The sequence below is a fragment of the Electrona antarctica genome, assembly GCF_951216825.1.
Source record: "Electrona antarctica genome assembly, chromosome: 4".
Taxonomy (NCBI): domain Eukaryota; kingdom Metazoa; phylum Chordata; class Actinopteri; order Myctophiformes; family Myctophidae; genus Electrona; species Electrona antarctica.
The window spans coordinates 47864706-47879732 of NC_136809.1; the positions used below are offsets into that span (position 1 = coordinate 47864706).

General features: G+C 44.0%; 1 protein-coding gene across 6 annotated transcripts in view; it reads right to left on the reverse strand.

The window, feature by feature from the left end:
* Positions 1-14832, reverse strand: part of rbfox2 (RNA binding fox-1 homolog 2) — a 38068-nt gene extending 23236 nt beyond the window's left edge. For 5 of the 6 annotated variants that reach the window (XR_013789724.1, XM_079498092.1, XM_079498090.1 and 2 more), the window contains exons 1-2: positions 13714-14832; positions 5357-5407 (exon numbers count right to left, since the gene is read on the reverse strand). Coding sequence is in view for 5 of the 6 variants with exons in the window: in XM_079498092.1 (XP_079354218.1) it covers positions 5357-5407; positions 13714-13965 (303 nt within the window). In the remaining variant the exon portion in view is untranslated. Of the gene's footprint in view, positions 1-2277; positions 2515-5356; positions 5408-13713 lie in introns of those variants that run through there. The other variant, XM_079498093.1, reaches the window with a different exon arrangement.
* Positions 14833-15027: the final 195 nt, after the last annotated feature.

Sequence of the window (15027 nt, forward strand, 5' to 3'; positions counted from 1 at the left end):
GGCACATTTTAACGATTTTTCAAAAATAGCAGACCTACAAGTTCATAGCGTGCCACTCGGTGGCTCGCTATGAGCTTGTAGATCTGCTATTTTTCAATAGCTAAATTATAACATAATGTTTAAAACGCTAACGCTAACGTGACATGGATGCGTTCCAGGTCTCAATGGATTAAATCTGATCACTAATGTGAACAATTTAGTAACGGCTTTCCTGCAGCCAGCGAGTAGAGCTATCGTGTTATTATTTTTAGAAGTACAGCGTAAAGTCAAAGGTGTTTCCAAACGGCTGTGTAGTCTACTCTCACCTTTCCCCATGGCACCTATGCACACCGCAAATGATAAAAGAACCTTATCAATGAATGAGTCATGCAACGTCGTCATAGTAACGGGGCTCGGTGCGATCATTCGGCCGCTGTATGTTTACTGTATACAAAAATCAATGGCGAGCCGGGTGCAGAAAAGAAAGTCTGGGCCTGGCAGCTGAACTGCGTTAGATATAACGTGGTGCACGCGTGGCAGTGCGTGCCTAATGTGCATGCTTCTTTCACCAGGTAGGCGTCTCTGCCTCAGGGCACATGCTAAGGTGGGGCTCAGCAAATATGTCAGCTTTTTGCTTGCTTTCTAGTTTCTTTCACTCTTATCATTAGAGCAGCAAATGAAAAAAAAGAAAAAAGAAAAACAGGATGAAAGAAGGACAGATAGACTGTAAGTGTGCAAAGTGCACTATAAGCGAGCACATAAATCACTGCCTATAATTTATTCAGTGCTGTGCTTGCCTGCAGAGATCTCTCATTATTGCCATCATAAAACAACTTTGAATGCACACACCATGCCAAGTCAGCATTACAGGCCGGTGTTGCGTCACTGGGCAAACTAGCTAGTATAGCTCTCCTGCTAACCTACAAATAGGATATCGACTCATCCCAATCGTATCTCCTTGCGACTCTCTCCGGATATCTATGAACCGTATCTCTCAATCTGCCCCATCTCCACATAATCTCGGGCTCCTTACGACATCTCTGGGGTTTCCTGGTAAATGACGGTGGCCTGTCACCTTTTAAAATCAATTTCCATTCTCCTGCTCTCATTCTCCCCTTTCTCCCTCCCTCCCCTTTCCAGGGGCTCTTAAAGGAAAACATTGAGATAACAGCTGCCAGGGCCCCAGGGAGGAGTGGGGGAGAGAGGGAGGGAGGGAGAGAGAGATAGAGGGAGAAAAGAGGTCAAACAGTAAAGAGAGCAGGATTCCAAGGTACAGCTGAAAGAGAAGACACGCAATGCAAACGCAGGCAGGAAGACAGTGGCAGACCTCACACCCAGGACCACCGACTGCCCCACATCCACCCATTGAAATGTAATGATACGCATGAGACACTTCACTCACTGACCCCGCTGCCTGCGTGAAGTGGTTGTGTGTGTGTGTGTGTGTGTGTGTGTGTGTGTGTGTGTGTGTACACACAGTACAGTAGGTGTATATGAGCATGTGTGAGATACAGAGATTACAGCGAGGAGTCAGTGTTTAGAAAGAAAGAAAGAAAGAAAGAAAGAAAACAACAACTGTTCTGTGGACACCTGTCCCGTTCGCTCACAGGCTGGAGGGACATACAGGGACAGCTGCAGGGGCAATAAAGGCCTATTCCCTCTCGCTCACCATAACGCCTACAGAGTTACAATTTACATTACTACAGTTAGACAGTGAGACCTTATAGGCCCCTACTTGGTCATCGTCAACAACAAGGGAACGGTAACTGCACTGCGTAGCAGTCAGACAATTAAAAATACACTGACTCTCCGGTACATAATACATGACGGAGTACAGTTCCTGGCAGTGGGGGGTTTTAATGTTCAGAAAGTGTGCTTAACTAGCCTCTGGCAGGGTAACAGATGCCTTGACAATGGCGCGCACGATACAACAGCGCTGCTCCTGTTCTTTCAGAATAGCAAATCAAATCACCATTTGCAGCCGAGCATCAAAACCAAAGTCTGTTATCTTACCGTCATCAATACGCAAGCCCACGCGATTCATTTCACTGTTTGTTTCTATCCCATCCACTGACCGACCGCCCGACGACTGACTAGACCACTCTGTGTAAAAGGGGGTCAAGTAGAGTCCTCGTCCGTTAGTGCTGAATTAACATTTCATGCTCAATGACAGCCCTGTCCGCTTTAATGTCATTTAATGTACACCCGAGAGCTTGTGATGGGGAAGGAGGCTACAAGCGAGCGCCTGTCCCTTCCCGAGGAGGACGCGACGAAAAGATGTGAAGACTAGCAACTCACCGACAACATGGAAGGATAGTACAGCCCCATCATCGTATTCCGTGCAAAAACACAAATCGGCGTTTCTCCTCCCGTCCGCTCTCTCCTTTCACTCCTCTAGCTCTCTCTCTCTCTTCAGAGCCTGCGTCCCCTCTCCAGCTCTCTCTCTCTCTCTCTCTCTGCTGTCTGTGTCCGTCTCCCAGATTCAAAATCTCCCTCTCTCTTCCCCCGATCGCTCAGTCTGTCCGTCCTCCCAATCCCCCCCCCACCCCACCTCTTCTGCTGGCCTCTGTCCCTGTCACTCTCTCTCTCTCTCACTCGCTCGCTTCCTCTGTGTAGCTCGAGCTCTCTCGCTCCGTTCCTTCCCTCTACCCCCAGCCTTCTGTTTCACTGCTATGCCCTTGCCTGCTCATCTCCCTCCCCCTCTCTCTCTCTCTCTCTCTCTCTCTGCTTGTGTCTTTTCTCTCACCCTTCTCTCCTCCACCCCTCTCACCCAGATAGCCTGACGCTTCTCCCTCCTACTTCTCTCCCTCTCTGTCACACCTGCAAACTTTCCCCTCCCATGTCGCAGTCTCTTTCTCTCTCTCTCTCTCTCCCTCCCTCAATCCCTCCCTCCCTCTGCTCTTCTGTTCTCTTTCTCCATGTAGGTGAGTTAACTGGGGCTGCTGGCACCAGTGGGATAGAAAAAGAAGATTCTCTCTCTCTCTCTGCTCTTCCCTCCAGCTGCCTTTGATCACATCAGTCTCACACTCCTGTTGACAGTTTAGCACCTCAGTGCTGAGGGAGTCTTCCCTGCATATAACATATGTCTCCTGTACCTTTACTTTCCTATCCATTTCCCCTTTCCCTTTTTTTTGTTTTGTTTTTCTCTCGTGGGAGGTCGGTTATCACTTCAAACGCCTCAAGCCAACTGTGAGATCACACATCTACAGTATATTCCATTAAAGGGTTATAAACATCGATATAATGGAGTGATATAACAGAGTAGCAAACAGATACACATAAACGGATAAACATTATACAGCTACAGCTCTGCAGTGGTTGGGAGCCGCGGTCTGCCTACAATTCCTCAAGTCCTCTGAGTGGGCGAAAGTCCTCCAGCTGGGCGGAAGAAATGTGGGACTTGTGCATCAGGCTGGCTGCCAGTCTGTTTACATTATGCAGCTAGTTAGCTCTTAGCTACCGACCTTCATGCACATGAGCAGCCAAGCACTACGTAGGGATGTCACGTTTATGACATTTTACTTGACGCTCGGTTTTCGCTCAAATAATTGCGATTGACGATTTCGTTGAATACCGGATAAAGATTACATATGTTTGGCTTTGAGGTTGCACAGGACAGATATGACAAATGACCTAAATATACAAAGAAATGGCAATAACGTTAGACTAAAAACACAACATGAATAGTGGAAATAGCCAAATAGCCAAACTACTCTCTCACAACGCATCACCATTATCAAACATTTTTTTAAATGGAAACAATTATGACGATTATTTCAAATAATTGCGATTATGTAATAATTGTGACAGGCCTATGTGCAATTGTGAAATAGATTCTGGTGGATTCCTCGGCATGCAACTTGACTGACACCGAGTCGACATTGCAGCCATCGCACTGCTCAGTGTAACTTACAGAATCCTCTGACGATTACTCATTGGCTACAGCTGAATGATTCCGAGACACGGGTAGGACATTACCTGGTTGGCCATGCCAGTGAAGTTATTTGAAGTAACAGGGCACAGCGGACACTTTATTGTAGTTCCGCCATAGCAGCAATTAGCTTAACCCATTTAGGCCTGACGTCGAAATGTAAACAAAATGTCTTCTAGTTCCTGACAGTTTTCTGAAATACCTATGTTTCTATATCAGTGGTGCTCAATATTTCATGTCAAGGACCCCAAAAACGATATGTAGCCTAATTGGCTAATTTCCCACCGACCCCCACAAGCTTGAGGCCATTTTATTATGGGACACTTTGTTAAAGTTACATTACTTTCTGGGCATTCAATTATATTCTAAAACGACATGCTTAAATGTATAACAAGTAGGATTTTCCTAAATAAGAATATGCTCAAAAATGATCCCTCTCAATCATAATGAGTGTGTGGTGGTGTCTTATCTTCCCCAGGGTGCCTGTGTATTGTTATTTCACCGTATTTGGTCCGTTTCTGGGTGTCAACCTTCGGATAGTAGGCATGCATTATTGGTGCAATTGAGCTGGCGAGGAAGGGCCAACTATCAATGTTGTGTTTACGAACCACAACAACAGTCAAACCCTAATCGTTACTATACCTGTACTGCATGTAAAATTACTAGGATCAATCTCCTACATTAGGGTCATTAGAACACTGTAGTCAGTAGTGAAGGCCTAACGTTGGAACAATTGAAAGTAAATCAACACGAGTGCAGTTAAAGTTGTTGAAAAGGGCTCAACAGATGCCATGGAAAGCAAGGTTTGAGGGGATTATGGGCCAAACGTGAGTGGATGAGTGGAGGATGATCTGAGGATTAACCACACCAACTGAACCATCTAATAACTAAATCAGCAGGCCAATACACACAACCTAGCAGATGCGCATGTTGGGCCGCAACAGTTAACTGAACTATATCAGATTATATATAAAAATATAAATCGATAATTTTATCAAATAATAGATTAATACACTATCCCCTTGGGCTTGTCAATATAGGCAAAAGGTTCTAAAGAATGACAACTAGAGGAAATAGCCGATATACGCATTGTGAACTTGTAGATAATAGATATACAGTATTTTCACTATTTTTGCACGACAGCAGCATTATTCAACAAAGTAAAAGTTTAAGTGGTTAATCGACTCAATCTAAAAATGAATCTATCATTGCCATCTTAAAATAATGTAGTTATTATTTAGTCACATAAAGATGAAATATGGAGATAGTATGTTTCTTCCCGACAACAACGATGTGATATTTTATATATAAATACAGAATGTGAGACTGTGATATTACAGAACATGAGATTGTGATATTTTATAGATAAATAAATATAGAACGTGAGATTGTGATATTTATCATATTTTACAGATAAATACAGAACGTTACAGATTGTGGTCTTACCTGACACTGAGGGACGTAACCATGGTAACCGAGGGTCAGGGGATCGTTGTTCTGAAAGAGAGGAAAGCAGATGTTTTGATACAAGAACAAGAACTTAATGTGTAAGGGCAACTACACGGGTCACGGGTCAGGTCGCTTTGAGTAACCCCAAGCAAAAAGAAAAGAAAGAAAAGCATTTAGGTTCACTTGTTCAGTTGATGAACTGACAATAAGGTTGAAACTAATATTAGTCTCCCTTCATGGCAGTCCAAACCTAGGATGTGTGGAATTAAAGTTGTTCGAGATTCGTGTCAAAAAGTGTTACATCGGTTCGGATTGAAGTTTTTCAGAAATTGAACATTTTCTAAAACCTTTGACATTTTCAACCTATGACGACTTGCCCAAAAGAGTGATGCCAGGTTGAAAGATGCTAAAACAAATGATACAGTGTCGTCAAAAAGGTTCCAATAATGTCTGATATATCAGCCGCGCACGCACACACACACACACGTTCCCTCTATCTTTATTCACATCTCTATACCTGATTGGTATAGAGAATTGAGAATTGAAACGCATCATCCTCTCAATCCTCACTGTTCAGTGTTCCTCAGTGTTCGACATTTACCCATTTGTAACTCTGAGAGTGTACAAACGAACGTTTGCAAACTCTCAGAGTTAACACAAGAGATTTTTTTTATCGTGTACCTGCCCAGTCAATCATTCCCCCACTGGGCTTTCACTCCACTGACTGGACCCGCTTGTCTGTCTATTAAATCCATCCCACCAGAGCCGAGAGTTCAAGCGCACAGTGAGGAGAAAGAAATAAAGCGAGATAGAGTGTCACGTTGGCCGTTAAATCATAAAATAGGTCAGCGGTGTCAGTGAATATGTCGCCTATTGGCATGACATGGCGTCATCAGCCCTGATGCAATCTCCTACACATTCTTGTCATTTTCTCTGGCTGTGAAAAGCACAGTGTTGTAATGGAGACCTCATATACATTTTGGGCTTGTAATTAATTGAGCTAAAAGAATAATTGGGGGAAAAACACTTATCCCCTTTTGAAGTAATTGGAATTCATGTAACTACGACCTAAAAATAGGTTGTAGCACTTTATTTGCGTGTAGGTTAACACTTACGCAAATATGATTCATTAAATGTAAAAAGAATATATATATATATATATATATAATCTTTTTTACAGCAATTACCATGTGCTTTTGAGGAGGGGGAAATCATATCTGCCTCTCTGGCTTCATACTGTTAAATTAGAAAAACACGAGATGTGCCACATTCATCTTCTTTTCATCTGGAACCAATGTCCGTCTGCAGCGTCCCCAGGGGGAACACTTTGCCTCTGCGTGCATCGCAGCTTGAATCCTCTTGATTAATACTGTAGCCTTCTACCTACCAAACCCCATGGGGGCCTGTTTTACTAAAGCACACACTCACTAATATGAGTCTCCCAACATAGATGAATGGTTGAGGAGAGGGGGGGGGGGGGGACGACGACGACAAAAAGGACAATTTGTGCATGGTTCTAGTGCCTAATTTACTGTGGGCTCTGTCGTAGTACGATGGCCGGAAATAACAGATCTACAAGCTCATAGATGCGCTATTTTCAGGTGCGTGACACCGCCGCCAAGTATGTATCAAGCAGCGTTAACGTTTCTTTCCTCAGAGCCAAAAATGGACTTAATGTACCGGCTTTGGGAGGTAGACCCTGTAAATAATGCATCCCCTTTTAGAGGTTTGACTGTCATGAATAAAGTATAAACGTGTGCCTTATTTCACAACAAGGCCCTATTCTTCCTGTGAATTTGAAAACAAAAACGGCAGCAGGAACGGAGCCGTGTCCAATGCTGAATAGACAACTGACTAAATAGACAGCCTAATAGCCGATCTACAAGCTCACACAACGCGTCGCAAGTTAATCATTAGATTGAGGGCGTCTGTGAAAGCTTGTTAGCAGAATTGGGAATGAAGGAGCGGAGTGGGTTGAACGTTGAATGAATGAATGGGGGGGGGGGGGGGGGGGGGGGGGAGTGCCTCCGGGGAGAGTGAGCTAGCAATGTGCAGTTGTGCACATCCTGCCTTCCGTGCCTACCTGAACTTATCGCTACACTGGATATATTCTATGGACGACTACTTTTTTGATTAATTGAATAATCAAGAAGCACGTTTACAATCCCTATAGGCTATAGGGATTGTATATGTCAAGTTAAGCAGCATCTGGAATATTATATTCACCGTCAGCTGGGGATGCACAATATAATGGAATCGGTAGCATAATCGGAATCGGCCATACAAATTCCATATCGGTCTAAACAAAATCCCGATTATTTAACCGGTTTTCACCAGCAAAGAAAAAGAAAAAAATGTAAAATCAACGATATAAATCAAAATTCAAGTGTCTAGTACCTCTAGTCTAGAACAAAAGACAAATCAAATATGATGTAAAATCTTAAGTACATTTGTCTACATTTAACTCGTCTCGTTCGGTTGTGAAAACAGACACTTGGAAAAGAGTATCTAGGCTATTTATTGATTGAATACTTTATTAACAGGCTTTGGGCCAAGCACCTATAGGGCCTAGGCTTGTTTCCATTGTGGTCCAGTCTGTATAATATCGGAATCGTCAGATATGACCCTGCAAATAATCTGAGATCGGATATCGGTCAACATAATTTCATAATCGTGCACCCCAAGTATATTGGTGGGAAAATAAATAATGGGGAATGAAGTGGAAATGGACGAGGGGTGGAGTGAGAGACTGAGGGAGGAACCAGACTCGGAGCTAGACGGATAGAAGGGGAGGAGAAGGGAAACGGCAAAAAAAAAAGAAAACACCAGTAAAGGGAGGAAGGGAGGAAAGACAATGACTCATACATGAGCAGAGTCATGTGCTTGATTTCCTTGAGGAGCTAGGAAGGAGAGAACACAGTCATACACACTCAAATAGGCTACGGGGTATGTTTCTCCACAACCCATCGTATAATCGCATCACGCGCAGGAAATAGCAGATCTACAAGCTTCACGGCGCGGGCTCGTTGTGAGCTTGCTTGTATAGATCTGCCATTTCCGTACGGGGAATTTCGAGCTTAACGTGGTTTCGTCTGGTCGTGAATGTTTGGTCTGAAGTGGATTTATTACAACTGTGTTGGCAAAGCCTACATAGAATAGTGGAGTAACACATACATAGCAGCTGTGGTTTGAGAGAACGTCTCCCTTTTTGTCTTTTTTTTTTTTCCTCTTCTCCCTGGTGTAGATGCATCAGACACGGCGGGAAGCATGAGAAAGAGGACTGAACCGCAGGGGAAAGACAGTGCGAGCAATCAGGAGAAAGTAACAAGATGACTGGAAGTAAACAGATGGTGAATAAGAGAGGAGGTGAAAGAGGGGGAGGGGGGAAGAGGCGGGGCGGAAGGAGGGGAGAAAGGGCTTGGAGGGGTAGGGGAACAGGATAGGGCTTGATGGAGAGAAATCTCCAAAGAGCATAAAGATGAGGAGTGCAGAAGCGTGTGTGTGTAACAGTGTGTATGTATATATGTGTGTGTGTGTGTGTGTGTGTGTGTGTGGTGTGTGTGTGTGTGTGTGTGTGTGTGTTGGGGGCATGGTTAAGTGGAACCTCAGTTACCTAATACCTCGAGTAATTTACATTCACAACAATTCACTGGGTTGCAGTAACAGTGTCGTCACATACATACATACATACATAGACCACCGTTTCCCAAATGGTGGGTTGGGCCCCAAGAGTTACAAATATGTACAGTAACATGTGACTACACAGTAACAACCTAACACCTGCTGGCGTGTGAGCTACAAATTGTCCACTGCGGGTTCTGGTTTAGCACAATCGTGAGAATATGGTGGATGATCGTGATAGTACTGCTTGGAAAAATAATTGTGATGTTATATTTTTGAGTGGTGCAAACCACTCCAACAACTGGCTTTGTACCCGTGTAGTGTACCCGTGTTTGTTCATACCAAAAAAACGAGCATGGTTGCTATGGTTAGCAACCAAAAAAACGAGCATGGTTGCTATGGTTAGTATGTGACGTCACTGACAGTAACAGTAACTATAACAATAAATGTGTAGTTGCACCACTTCCATATCGCTCACCCCGTCCCTATAATTCTACGGCGTGAGTGAATCCTTGCTAGTGCTACTGTACCTCTCCTCCTGCAATAGGGCGGCTCCTCAGAAGGAACCACCGCATGGCATTGCTGGACATGGAAGTCATATTACCCAACTGTAAAAAGCAGGGCACGCCGTGCGTGCACTCGAGAGGATGTGAATCCATTTCATCCGCCGAGCACTTATGTGCTAAGCCTGCAAGCAGTCAGCCAGAAGACCTGCAGTTTATTTTCTCTTTCAGTACAGTTCACATTCTCCCGACTCTCCACAGTAAACCCACACTTGCTTTTTCAATGACCTGCTGCCTGGAGTACAAGTGGATTTTGGGAGCTTGTTTAGTGGCTAGGTAAATACATTTGAACTAGTTACTGGTGTGTAAACATTAGTCTAGTCTAGGTAGGAGGCCATCTTTTTTTGCACATGCTTCTCTCAACAGCCAATTGAATACTGATATAATCAAGAATAAAAATCACACTCGTGTTAAGTGAGAGGCGCCTGGTAATGTTTGTTTAAAGTCCTCTAAAAAAAGGGCATAAAGTGCTCTAAAGCTAACAAACATGCTATATGAAGTGGTTGCGTAGCGTTAAGTCAGACGTCCCAATAATAAGATACCCATAAATCTGACCACCCAATATTCTGACCATAGAGCCCCATAGTATACAAACCCTATACCCAAACTCTAAAGGCACGCGGAAGCCACGGGTGAGTCTTAACTGGCCACGTAGTCGGACTAAAGGGACTTTATGGCACATGATGTCATTTCAAAAGCCAGACGTTGGAGGGGCTAGCACACCTCAAAAAGTAATGTCAAGCATGGAAAAAGCCAACATATAAAATCCTTCCCAACACCAGAAATGACTGTAAACAAAATAATGACTTCATATATCTTGATACATTGCATTACTTAAGGTATATGGCAAACTAACACTTAACCTCCACTAGAGTAGACTGCACAAAGCAAGCAAGTCTCCTTCCCCCCCCGTCTCTCTCTATCATAATTCAGTCAACAGAGCGCAGCCGGTGATCCTTCAAAGAGAAGCAGGGACCCCCAAAAAAATAAAAAGACTAAATAAATATTCTCAACGTGCTGCAGGAGTACATTTTTCTCGCTGACATTTTCATTCTATTTCAGTGCCGCGGCTGAGATGAAAGTACGTACATGGGGCTGATTCACCTACATTAATGTTCTAGTCAAGTCATCTATCCTTAGCTCTGTCATCCCAGGCAAGGCCTTATTAGGTTAGAAGAGCTGGGTTCCAATGCAGTGACAACGCAACGTGGGCCAGTCCGCCTGCACACACGATGGAAATTGAAGCAGACAACCTCCTCTCAACATCTCCCAAAATCTCACTTGGGCTGTGTGGAGAGACACAGTGTGCCGCTGTGAATGCCTGGAAAAAATGTAAGGCTTTCTGCATGCTGCAGGGTTCTGGATGGGTGCCATGTTGGTTGTTGTTCATTTCTGTGTTTGAAGTTGAACCATCCAATCCTTACGCAAAGAACTAAGTAAGGTGTTCATTTACAGGGTGTTAATTCAATCCTATCATTTAGCAATAAGTAAAAAAGAGAGGGAGTGGGATATTATTGGCACTGGTGTGTGCAATGCGGCCATATTGCACAATCGTACTTCAGCATGCGCTGATCTAGTCTACATGTGGTGTATGGATCTGTGTGCGATACCATGATCTCATCTCATATCTAGTTTCACTTAATAGCAATAATGAATGCGTGTGTATAGATAATCTTTCAAACCAGAGCTTCAAATAGCAAACAAAACAGTGAAATGCCACAACTAACAAAGTTTTACAAACACAGTGACAGGATATGATGTTATTATCCAAAAGAGACTAATATCCAAAGAATATTAGTACAATTAAAACAAAGATAGCAAATCTATATAATAGTATTATATTATATAGATAGATTATATATAGATTAGTCAGATAGTCAGGAGTAGTACATCAGATTTGATAATGCATTAATGCTCTACAAAAAGTGCCTGATCATGAAAACACAAACAGCAATATACAGTAGCCATGATGTGGGAAATGCCGTCATTGGTCTGTGGATTCACAAATGGATTGTTCATTACTACAACCCAACCACACCCCACTGGCCTCAGAGACAGGGCAGAGTTCAATGCTGCCATGATGTCTGCAGTAAAGAAAATGGTTCTGAACAGTGATGGATGGGGGAGCGATAGTGGGAGAGAGCTATAAATCACAATGTACTTTATGAGGGACATGAATGAGGGACATGATTCCATTTACGGCAATATTTTCCATTTTTCACTCTCCCCTCGCACGGACAAACAGCTTTTTACCGAAGTGCACATTGTGTGCATTACAAAGTACGTTGATTCTTGGAAAGCTACGCGGCCTCATTTTAAAGTAGGAAAATTGAACTTCGCTCAGCCTAATTTTCTGCTGTAATGTTAATGGTGTCAATGGGTCAGAGGAATGAAAATACGTCATTGTTATTTTTATTCACTCCAGGATGGGAGGTTTACTTTATACCTTGTGTGAATGAATCACAGACAAAGGTAGAACTGCTGCTCACTGAAATACACTTAGGCGGACCATTCCAGGCCACTGTTTACAAAAATTATAGCCAATATGGTCCTCATAAACACATAATCACATTATGTTGATGTGTGTGTGTATGTGTGTGTGTGCATTGGATTAATCCCTTCCCTTTAGATAGGGATCTCAGGGATCAGTTTGGTTATAATGCCCCCTCCAGTACAAGCAGTGATCCTGTTGGATCAAAACAAAGCCTCTTTACTGCCAGTGATAGGGCAAATCTGTTCCTGCACTCGCTTGAACATAGAGCGCTTGAAGAGTGGAGCACCCCCCCACCCCCCTCCCCTCGCTTTTTCATTTCCGGACTGCCCTGCCAGCTGACGCTCAATACTTTTTAGGGGCTGAAGCTAGTATTGATCCATACCTCACTCACATGGCCACACACAAACACACACAGAGACATTCCCTTTTCCACTCTTGTCTGTTTTTAAGTGCATTACCTCCCTAAGCCTGTCTCTCAGCACTCCCGGACAGCAGCAATGTAAAGTAGCTGGCCATTAGTTTCCCCAATACCAGAGAGCAGAGAGAGCTGCAGTGCAAACCGACCACTTCCCCTCCATTACCGCTGCTTACAATGGCAGAGAAATTGCTTTCTATCTTCCCATGATGCTCTTAACCCCATCATGTAATGCAATATAATGATGTCTAGTGCATCTGCCCGGCCCACTGTAATGCTCCATGAAGAAAATGATCTGCTGTGTATAAATCACTTGAGGAAAGGAAAAAAAGAGAAAGGTTCTATTTGATTTAGTTGACTTGGGAGGGAAAAGGCCTTCGACTGTGTCACTAATTGACATGGAATGTGATATCATACAACAACAATCTGAACATTTGTGCTTCAGGTTCAGAAGCTCATTATGCAGCAGAATGCTAAGTTGTTTACCCCTCATGAAATGGGTGGTGTGGTCATTGTTTACCTCAAACACCCCCCCGGCCCCTCCACCTCCCAACCTACACCTTTTCCCCAAAGATCACACATGCAAACATTGACATACATTTACACATTCTAAACCAAATGTTATCCACACCATTGCTCCACGTCACATGCCCAGAGGGTGTCTTATTTCTTAGCATTACAAAAGGCCAGGTCTGTTTACATTCACTACTCTTCTCTATACATCTATCAACGCTTACAAATAGCCATAGGCGTCTGCCTACTGTAAACTGTGTGAACTTAAGTGCAGGCCACGTAAGAGTAGCAGACGTGAATGAAAAACATGAATGCATGATCTCTATTCTCTACAGCTCTGAGCTGCCAGAGTTCTAATACTGTTTCCACTTTCCTAGCAGCAGCAATGTTTGGAATTGACTGAGAATACATGGGAGCCATGCCCGTGGCTCGTGTTAGTGTGGCATCACGGGTCAATCCGCATCATCATCCCTTGCTTCTTGACCCCTTGAGGGCTAATTACGTAGTCCGAGAATTGATTACAATGCATAGGCCATGGGCTAACTAGAACATTTTCATTCTTAATGATGCTTATTAGATTAGGCTTTTCAAGAATGTCATCACACACACACTCTCTCTCTCTCACTCACACACACACTAAAGGCCCATCATGGAAAAGTCACGACAAAAGCGAGCAGCACCATGTTTTTAGCTCAAGCTGGTGACGGTGTACACAACATTTTAGGTCATGATAGATATAAATCCTCACCTGGCCAACCTCGGCGATTCCAGAGCCATCGATCCGGGGACGCTTGCACTCTGCCCCGGCTGACTCGGCGAAGGCTGCCGCTGTCTGAGCGTCGGGCTCGGGGTCTCCTCGTTTCATCCCTGATCGGACAGAACCAGGAACGCCGCTCTGGTTGGGATGGAGTCCAGCCATTGTTTCCAGCTCTCGATCCCGGTCCATTAGACCCCGGGACACGGGCAGCATGATTGATGCTACGTCGGTCGACATTAACATTTAAAATCTTCTGATGTTTCCCCGGTCTCTTTCTAAAAATGGGAATAACTGTCACCTATTCTTGGCCCCCTCCGTGCTATATGGCCTGTATGGACACTCCTCTCTGCAGTGGAAAAAAAGCCAAACTGAAACGAGGTTTTAAGCTTTGCTGTGATGTTTGCCTATGCAATGTTTCTGTTAGGCCTTTGTATGACCCCACAAGGAGTTGGAAGGATTCGGAAATGTTTTGATTATACGACCAGGCTTAGGCTATTTAAGCACAGCTGGTTTTAAAATATACGGACGAAATAATAGCCAATCAAACACCACTTATCCTGCGGTAAACACGGCGGTCCAAATTCATAAGATACAAAACATGCCCGTCAGTTGAATTCCCATCTATGTTACAGTCCTGCGGTTGCTGATCATGTATCTCCAGTAGGCTACCCAAGGCCTAAGCTATCTCAGATCATAACAAACCAATTAAACACTGATCAAAACAATGGGTCAAGAGCATAGCGCCCAATTTACTATTACACTCTTTATTGTGCAAGAGAGGTTTCAAAATCACCCTAGTGCAACCTCAAGACTAGAATCCCATAACATAACATGTCTTCCCTATCGCTTTTCCTCTCTAACACACAGCGAGACTTTTACCACAAAGGTTACTGAGAGGCAATCGTCGTCAGGAGCTCTCCTCCCCCATCTTATAGTCCTTCTATTCTGCGTAAAGTGTCTCCCCAAAACAAAAGAACAGGGTTGCGGTGTTTCCTTCTGCCTCTTCCCTTATGTTTTTTTTGTCTGGATCCCGGTGTATTTTCTTATGGCGTGTGCGCTGCCTGCTACAGAAAGGAAATCGTCTTCCCTCCCCCTCTTCGTATAGTCATTCCCCTTCCCTCCCTCGTCTCCCTTCGTGCGCCCTCCTCCTCCTCCTCCTATCTTCCGCTCTCCCTTTGAACGTTCAGCCAGGCAGCCATGCAGCCATCAAATAAACGCAGTGTGCCGCAGTGCTTACATCCACTTCTGAGAGCCTCGTTGCGAGGCTGCTGCTCAACATTTGACGCGTTATTCTGTAATAAGGCG